This window comes from Orycteropus afer, unplaced genomic scaffold (genome assembly GCF_000298275.1).
Source record: "Orycteropus afer afer isolate SDZICR_OR568_19922 unplaced genomic scaffold, OryAfe1.0 scaffold00126, whole genome shotgun sequence".
NCBI lineage: Eukaryota > Metazoa > Chordata > Mammalia > Tubulidentata > Orycteropodidae > Orycteropus > Orycteropus afer.
Window position 1 is genome coordinate 4050707 of NW_006921713.1, and position 9989 is coordinate 4060695.

The window sequence follows — 9989 nt, forward strand, 5'->3', positions numbered from 1 at the left end:
ATTATCTTCTGTGTCTGTGTTAATTGGTTTCCCTTTTCTTTGTTGAAGAGGGTCTGTGCAGTCCTTCTGCCTAGTCCGTCATCTTGCTGGAACTCCAGTTTCAACAATTTTCAACTCATAAACTTTTTCATCTCTACTCTCATTCATATACCTCCCTTTGTCATTACTGTATAATTATGAAGCAATTGTCAGCTATTATAATAAACATGATAAATATCTTAGCATCTGTGGTGTAGTAAATTACATGATGTGGCTTTTCTAGCCATAGTTTTTGTCACTCCTACTTTGCCATGAGTAACTGAGTAGCTGCTTGTTAAAGTCATCTACCTGGATGAACACAAAGCAATCTTCTGGGAAGTTCACTCTCTCTCACGTGTATAGAATTCTGATGTTGGGATTGGTTAGTTTGGCAACTCTGCCAGGCCCAAAAGGAGGCCTCCCAGAGGCAAGAGGAGTCTTTCTGACTGCTGGCTGAGAAAGACATGCTGCTGAGAGAAATGCAGTGCCGAGAGACATGAGAGAGATACACTGATGAGAGAGACGCAAGAGGCATACACTGCTCAGAGAGAGATATGCTACTGAGAGATTGAGAGAGATGGTCGGCTGAGAGATGGCTGACTGAGAGAGACTGAGTGTGTTCCTGAACTTGAATTGTAGCTTGTTGCTTCCCTAATAAACCCCATAATCTGTGAGTGGTGTCTGTGAGTTCTGCGTGGCCACTGCAAAGAATTTTCTAGCCCAGCAGAGAGGTAGTGAGTGCTATGGGAGGGACAGTTGGTGTCAGGGTTGACAAAAGGGCTGGAGGGAGACAGCATGTCTGGCCCCATAAGAACAGGCCTTGGGCTGCTGATGTTGATTCTGTCTTCCTCTTGTGTAGTCAAAGGAGGTCAGAAGATAATACCTCCATGCCTCTTTAGCAGTATCTATGAGTCTGAATCAACTTGCTGGCAGTGGGTTTGGATTCTTAAGATCACCATGCAAATTTTAATATTGGTATGACAACGTGGTGCATACTAAACCATACAGACTTCTTTTCTTTTCTTTTTTGCTATTGTAGTACATAGTTGTTTGTTGTTTTATATTTTTTTTTCTTTTTATCGTGATTTGGGTGAAAATTTACAGAGCAAATACACTTTCCATACAGCAGTTCATATACACTTTGTCTCATGACATTGACCACAATTTACCACAATGCAACATCTCCCCTCCTACTTCCTCCCGATAGTTACCTCTTCCCTGTGTCCATCCCCCGTGCACTCCTGCCCCCTGAGCTGTCTCCCTGTGCATAAGCAACCCTTTTTTCTCCCATGCTTGTTCTCTCCAAGGAGTGTATCTACCTCAGGTAAATGTTCAACTCATATGCCTGTCTATTGTTTGGCTGGAAGCCACAGGCATGCATTCAATTCCAGACGTGAAGGGCATCTAGGGGCCATAGTCACAGTGGTTCCACCAGGCTCTATTGGGCCAGCAAACCTGGTCCCCCTTTTTTTTAATTTTTTTTCCAAATGATTTTGAGTTTTGTTCCACATTGTTCTCCCTGTCTTTCCAGGATCTCCTACATAGATCCTCTTCCAAGTGGTTGACAGTAGTAGTCGGGCACCATCTAGTTCCTCTGGTCTCATAATCATATAGGCTGCAGATTGGATGGTATACCAGTCGCTAGGAATAATTGTTTCCATGAATTTTTGGTTTTCTTCATTCTTCTTTGCTCTAGACGAGGAGAGACCCATCATTGCATCTAGATGGCAGCTTGCAAGCTTTTAAGATCCCAGTTGCTACTCACCACAGTAGGAGGTGGAACAATGTTTTGTGTAGTATGTTATGTCAATTGAGCTTGGTGTCCTCTGCAACTATGGTCCCAAGCCCACAGGTTCAACTACTCGGATGAACTTATTTTCATTATCATTTCTGATTTCAAAATATATATTCTCAAAATTTTTTTTTAAATTTTCCCCCACCATTTTCTTCCAAACTATTGCCATTATTACTATTACTCCAAGAAAACTTGGAAGAAGACAACCATCTTGGAGAGCCAATGCTTACATTACCATCTCTTTCTAGGTGCTGTCTCCTTAAACAGGGCAATGCATTTAAATGGCATAGCATAGAGCCTTGCAAAAAAGTAGGGGCTATTTGATTTTGTGAAATTAAAATTATTGAGAAAAACTAACCTTATTCAATCCCTAGAAGTCAAGCATTGTGCTAAGCATTTTAAGTACATTACAGCAAGTAAGCCTCATGGCACCTCAGCAAAGGGAGTAATGGTATTATTCCTATTTTATAGAAGAGGGCATTGAGGCTTAGAGAGAGTTTAAGTAATTTACCTAAAGTCACAGAGGGAGTAAACAGTTGGACTAGGATTTTGGCACAATCTTATGGAACTCCAGAGCCTATGCTAATTTTATATGATAATTTTAAGTTTTCCCTAAAGAACCTTATGGTATACCATAGAACCAAAGAATTGTAGATCACATTAATAGATTATCATGATATTATCTAGTACAGGTCTCACCTCAATCCAAAATTCATCAGAAATACTCCAATTACCAAACAGGTATGAAATTTGGGTGAATATATTGAGACACTCAAGCAAGTAATCAAATTCTTTTAAAAGCTATACAAAGATGTATTTTGCCATGTTTTCTTCCTTATGGATACCCATAAATTATAATTTTGTAATATGTCTTATTATTATAGTAACCTTAATAAAGTCCAACATGTTGACTTTACTAGTAAACTTCATTTAAAGTATGACCAACACCTTATTTGGACAGTATATGTGAAAGTGTTTAGAGAGAACATTCTAAATTCTGATCTTTTTCTCTCTCAGTATCAGTACTATCATACAGATTTGTTCCAAGTAGTGCCAGAGGAACTTCTATGAATTTTTCATCCCTATTCAACGGATTTGGTTGTTTCATGGGAGCGCTGCTGGTGGAGTTAGTGTATCTCATCTCAGAAGGTAAAAATAAGTTTATGGTATGCTTATATATGTTGACTTGATGGCTAAGGAATTGGGAGACAAAACCTTAAGAGAGGGACTTTGCCAGTATAGTTGTGTGTGTGTGTGTGTTTTTTTTTAATTGATCCACTTTTTGCAATTAAGATAGAATTAAGATAGGAAATAGACTCTTGCTGTATTCATTAATTTCTGGGAATTGTTTTTCTTTTGATAGGAGGAGGTAATTACAGAATGTCACTTCTCATGAGACACTGTCTGCTGTCTTTCTTTAGAGTATTTTAAAACAAACTGGTCATTATATTCTTATTAAGTCTTTCAATGAGGTCATATTCAATAATCTCTCATAACTGACATAGAGAATCCTCACAAAAGGTCAACTCTTACTGAAATAAATAGGGGACAGGGTATCTGAATGATCTTTTTTCCCCATGATTTACCAAGAATCATGTCTATGCAGTAAAAGAAAAAGTGTGAGTTGAATAACAAATGATCTCAGAAACCAAAAATTTCAGATGCAAATATAAAAAGTATTACTTTCTGGTTACATGTGCTGGTGGAATATTGGACAGGATGGCAAAGATGATTAGCTGTCTTTAGTGTATTTAAAATCCATGGGATTTTTTCTTTATTTGTTGTAATATGTTAATATAGCTTAAATTTTATTTTAATTTGTTTTTGTTTGAGGAAAATAACACAAGCTTATTCTTCCCTGCCTTCAAATACATACACATTTCTACATTTAATGTAACAAAAGAACTGATTTGTGTTTTCTTATAACAATAACAACAACAAAAAATTGAATTTACTCAATTTCAAACCAGGAAAAATTAACTTCTATGAATAAGAAACTTCTTTTAACACTAGGTCAACATTCAAAAACTACTGGAGACCTACTCTTTGTCAGGAACCATTATCAGGCACCCAGGATTCCTAGGGAAGCAAGAAAAACACCTTCAAACCCTCATAAAACTTTCAGAGTTACAACACAGTAATAAAATTAAGAGTAACAAATTCAGTACCTGATTTGGTATAAAGGAACTCTGGCAACACAGTGGTTAAGGCATTGGGCTCCTAACCAAAGAGTTTGGTGGTTTGAACCCACCGGCTGCTCTGTGGGAGAAAGGTGAGGCAGGCTGCTTCCATAAAGATTTATAGCTTTGGAAACTCATAGTACTGTTGACAATACTACTGTGTTATATCAAATCATAGGCCAGTAAGTTAGAATCTTACATAGATATGAGTCGGAATTGACTTGATGGCAGTGGATTTTGATACAGCATAGCTCAATTGGTACTTGACAAAATCAGACTCTCCCCTTTTTTTAGTTATTTGAGAAAGCCAGGTAAAAGTATGGTTCCATTTCTTAAAAAGCTCAAATCAAAACTGTCATAACTAACTGTGTGAATTGAAGCAAATTGCTCACTTCTCTGGTAATATAAACAAGGGAAAAAGCATTTGTATTAGGATTTTTTAAGAGAGCCTGGACATTTTATGTGTTGAATACACGTTTCCTTTCTTCACATTATTGAATAAAGATATTTCTGAAATGTTGCTAAAAAACAAATTTCTATAATCAGATCAGGTTTGACATATTCTAGAAGAACTGCAAAGTCAAATATCATCACCAATTTATCTTACTGAAATCTAAAATTTCATATACTTGCTTATGGAACTACTCTTGCAAATATATTTCATTGCAAATCGAAATATTTAATGAGAATCTGCATAGCATGTTAGGAGCTTTTGCACCCATTACCACATTCATAAAACAATCTTATAAAAGTGGTAGTAGCATTACTCACATTCTAAATATGCAACAATTAAGGCATAAAAGAAAGTGAAGTGCTCCAGTCATTGCAATTAATATCTGTCAGAGAGCTGAAGATAATACCAATAGCAACACTGAATCAATACCAACAATGAAGCCAATACCAACACTGAACTCAGTATGCCAAGGAACTTTCAGGAGTTCCCTACTGAAAAACTTTTTAATGACATGTGTTACTTCTGTAACACAACTTCCCTTAATTGGGGTCTTCATGTAATATAATATTAATAATATTCTATATACAGTACAAAGAGAGATAAACAAAAAAATTATATAATTTTGGCAGAGTTCACTGCCCATAAAAGGAAGGTTACTAAGGACACACAGCAAGGCCATCTTAGTGAGATGGGATGTGGGGTGAGCACTCTCTAAACTTGTGTCTGAAGGAACACTATGTAAATTACCTTTAATTAACTTAATTCTTCAAAGAAAGTTTTTTGGTTGTTTTGTTTGTTTGTGTGTGTTGATAATATTACTGTGTTATATCAAATCATAGGCCAGTAAGTTATAATCTTACATTTGGATGTTGCCTTGGAGGTCATACCAGCTCTTCAATTTTTGATGAATATTTGGAGAAATAATGTGGTACAACTGTTATGAGATTGGGCTCTGGAGTCAGACCACCTGGATTTGAATCCAGATAATCTACCTGTGTGTGTCCTCAGTTTCCATATCAGTATTGACAATAACTACCTTATCATGTCATTCTGAGAATTAAATACAAGCAACATTTAGTAAATGTTAAATAAAAATAGCTCTCAGGAGCTCCTTCTATTTTATAAACAAATCATCCTCAGTTTTTTCATATTCCCTGATTTTTTGCTATTGAGAGCTGTCATCCATTAAAGTAACAACAAACTTTTCAGTATCTTTCTTAAATCATGGTTTCCACAACTAAAAACAACACTCAAAGCAGGTGCAACCAATATAGATATATGAGTTTTATCAACCTGGACATTCTTGCTCTGAATGCCAGCAAAGAAAGTATAGATTTTACTAGTGGTTGCATTGTGTTTATGGTCAATTAAAACCTAGAGGATTTTTTTTTTTTTAAGCATTTCCCTTCAGTTCAGTTCCACTCATCACAATTTTTTTTTCTAATTCAATGTAAAACTTTACCTTTATCCTTAATAAAGATCAACCCATCATCTTAAATAACAGATATTTTTGAAATTTGATTCTGTCATCCAGTGAATACTAATCTTTACTTCTTTACTAACTGTGTCATCTGTGAATTTGGTAGACTTCTCCCAGGTAATTGATGAAATTGTGAAATTGGACAGGCCAAAAATAGAGCTTGGAGGAAACTTAGAAGTTAATGACAATCGATTAATCATACATTTTTGGATGTAATCAGCTACCAATTCACCTAATTACTATCATTTAGCCCACACAATTCTCCATCATGCCCTAAATGACATCATAGGAGACTTTGTTATATGCCTTTCTGGGAGTAAGATATGTCTGACAACCCCTTGAACCATCAGAATAGTATTCTTCAAAAAAGGTAATAAGATTGATTTAGATGTTTTGGTTGTAGTGACTTTACACTGGCTTATACTGATTAATTATGGCCACTAAAAGAGAGTGACTTTGACTATATGCAGGACTTTGGGTAGGTCACCATCTCTTTAATGATGTTTCCTCCTATTTTAAAAAAGTCAATGTTACACTTCACTTTTCTTACAGATGATGAGCTGATAACATTAAATAAGTTGTTTGAATGTTTGAATGCCATAGATTGTTTTTAAATAGAAAATTAAGTCAAACATTACAATGGGCCATTTGGTTAAAAACAAGTTCAATCAAACAAGACCAATTGTTTGAAGAATCAAGCATAATGAAGTCAATAATCTAAGTATATGTTTAGCCATCCTGCCCCCAAGTCTCAGCATTCCATTTAGCATATATGATATTTTAAACCTTAAAGATGCACAGTGTCAGCTAAGCATGTGCGTGTGTGTGTGTGTGTCAGTGTAGGATTGGAAAAGATGATCAGCTATCACAGTCTCCAGGCTGCATTAGTCATTTTTAGCACCATGATGGAGAATGGTGTGAATGCGGTAAATTCAAAAGATTTCTCAAAACTTGACTCTGCAGACAGATAACTGTTAGAGTGACATTTTCAGTACAAGTGAGAAACTGATCCTTCTGGGATCTCTCACTCTGAGTGCTTTAAAGGAGAAGATACAAGACTAAACCCATCCTCCTACACTAATCATTTCAGGAATAGTTTATCTAAAAGTAGCAATGCTAATATAAGGGAGTGAAGAAGTCAGTCAAACTGCTTATTTCGACTGTATCCCATTAGCAACAAGATCAATTTTCTCAGACTCAAGAGTTCGAACTTATCTTTTGACAAAAATAACAAAATAGAATTCAGTGAAAAATGACATCTTAGTTACGGGTGTGCAGGTGATTGAAAGATCCAAAGCAAAATGTCTGAGACAAAGGATAATTGGGAGAATCAATAGGTCAAAGTGTACATCTTCTTGTCCCTGTTATTCCCTCCTCCTCAGAATTAAGGAAAGGAGGAGGGGGGGAAATAGCTGTTTAATTCCCATCAAGTTTATTTTAAAATGAAAATAAGATCTTTTTAAATTCTTATTTAAATATCTTTGATTATTGAGGCCACTGACAGCCATGTCAGCATGAATCACTGAGTCACTCTTGAAACAAAATGTGTAGTTGAAGTAAACTTGAAAGAAGAAAATATTTATGCATATGGAAAAATATTCAATTGCATTTCACAGGTCCATGTCTATTTTCTAAAAGATGTGTTTCTTCAAATTCAGCTCTATGCCATGGGTCCAACTTCATATAGGGTTTGAGATTATGGATCTTCTGAGCCACAGGATGAAAGAAGTGGCCTGTTATTTCATAACCTATGTTTAGGCAAGCCACTACTCTACCTGTATGGCAACTGGTTTAGTGCTAATGTTCTTGTGGCTTGGCTAGTCTGTAACAGCTTCCACAAGCAAACACTGCTCATAATCCTCTATTGGAATTAGATGCACAGCTCTCCTCATGCAGTGAAGTAATGTCATCCAGATATAATTTATCCTCTACTATCAATCTTTATGGTATAGCAGTTAAGGCATTTGTCTGCTAACCAAGAGATAAATGGCTCAAACCCACCAGCCGCTCTATGGGAGGAAGATGGAGCAGTCTGCTTCTGTAATGATTTACTGCCTTGTAAACCCAGTGGGGGTCACTATGAGTCAGAATTGACTCGATGGCAGTGAATTTGGTTTGGTTTTGTATCAACTGCTGGCTCCACAGAAACCCTTGGAGGTGCTCAGAGACCAAAGTTTCATGATATTATCAAGGCAGAAACCAAATTGCCCTTTAAACTACAGAAAGCAACTACCCATTCTGCTGACCCCCAAGAGAGAAAAAGGCAGATTTTTGAGTCAGACAAACCTAAGTTCAAACCCAAAATCAAACTCCAAACTCACTGCCGTTGACTTGGATCTGACTCATAGCGACCCCTCCTTGGGTTTCCGAGGTGGTATCACTATGGAAGTAGATTGCCCAACATTCCTTCTGAGGAGTGGCTGGTGGGTTTGAACCGCCAGGCTTCTGGTTGGCAGTCAAATGCCTCAGGCACTACGCCACCAGACATCCCAGTTCAAACTCAAATCAGGTCTTAATGAAGTAGGAGCATGTTACTTAATCTTTCAGAGGCTCAGGTTCTCCTTGTCTAAAATGGTGTTGCTATTAACCTACTTTGCAGGATACTTATGTTGACTAGTGGAAATAGATATAAAGACTAGATCAATATAGATGCACAAAAATAATGGTTGTATTGTGGCGGTTATTGTAATGTGAATGGGATCTCTGAACATTTTCTAAATGGACTAGGAATATCATGGCTATGATTTTTTGATATCACACTTTAATATTTATTAAAAAAAAAAAAAACTAGAGAAAGAGAAAGAGAGAAATGTGCTACTTAAATGCAGGGCACATTTGTCCTGTTCTACTCCCATTCCAATTCTAAACTGGGATGAGAAGAAATAAAGCAGTGCTCTGAGATTCTTCTTGGTCCAATGGACCTGTGCCATTAATCGATCATCGTTTGCATGGCAAGTTTTAAGTCTAAGTAGAGTTAAAGACACATTCATGTTCACAGATGTTGATAAAGAGTCAAGGAGTAAAAGGAAGGAGGTAGCATCAAGGAAGCATCCCAGATTCTAACACTAAGCAACTGGTGGACAAAGATTCCATTTACTAAACAGAGATGACTAGAAGAAGAATAGATTAAGAAAATTGTCACCTATTCATTTTTTAATACATTAATTGTGACATATCTCTGAGAGATTTAAATAGAAATCTCTGGAGCTCAGAAAAGAGATACAGGTTAAATAAATACATAAATATGAGAATAATTGGCACAAAAATAGCATTTAAGCCCATTGAAGTGAATAAAATTATCTAGTCTGAATATTAAAAATGAGAAGAAAAAAGATACCCAGACCTAGATCTGGAAAATCTCAACGTTAAAAGTTGGATGGGGGAGAAATAAGCAGTTACTGTCAAGTCATTTCTGACTCATGGTGACCCCTTGTGTATCAGACTGCAACTGTGTTCCACAGGTTTTTCAATGGATGATTTTCAGAAGTAGATGCCAGGCCTTTTTTCCAACATGCTGCTGTGTGAACTAGAACCTCCAACCTTTCTGTTAGCAGCTGAGCACATTAACCATTTGCACCACACAGGCACTCAAGTTGAGAAAATAAACTGTCAAAAAAAGAAAAGCAATATCCAAAGGGGAGCACTGGTGGCGTAGTGCCTAAGGCATTTGACTGCTAACCAGAATTCTGGCAGTTCAAGCCCACCAGCCACTCCTGGGAAAGAAGACTGGGCAATCTACTTCTGTAAATCTACTGACTCAGAAACTCAAGGACGGGTCGCTATGAGTTGGAATCGACTCGATGGCAGTGAATTTGGTTATTTGGTTATATCCAAAAAAGCAGAAAAAGATATATGTGTAGACAGTTATATGTATATATATGTAAACACAACGCAACGCACTGCCGTGGAGTCGGATCCGACTCATAGTGACCCCTCCTTGGGTTTCCGAGGCGGTATCACTACGGACGTAGATTGCCCAACCTTCCTTCCAAGGAGTGGCTGGTGGGTTTGAACCGCCAGCCCTCTGATTAGCAGTCAAATGCCTTAAGCACTATGATATGT

At 37.0% G+C, this 9989-nt stretch overlaps 1 protein-coding gene across 1 annotated transcript in view; it reads left to right on the forward strand.

The window, feature by feature from the left end:
- SLC15A5 (solute carrier family 15 member 5) overlaps positions 1-9989 on the forward strand; it is a 130936-nt gene that overhangs the window by 75019 nt on the left and 45928 nt on the right. The window contains exon 7 of the mRNA XM_007944451.1: positions 2831-2962. Coding sequence (XP_007942642.1) covers positions 2831-2962 — 132 coding nt within the window. The remainder of the gene's footprint in view (positions 1-2830; positions 2963-9989) is intronic.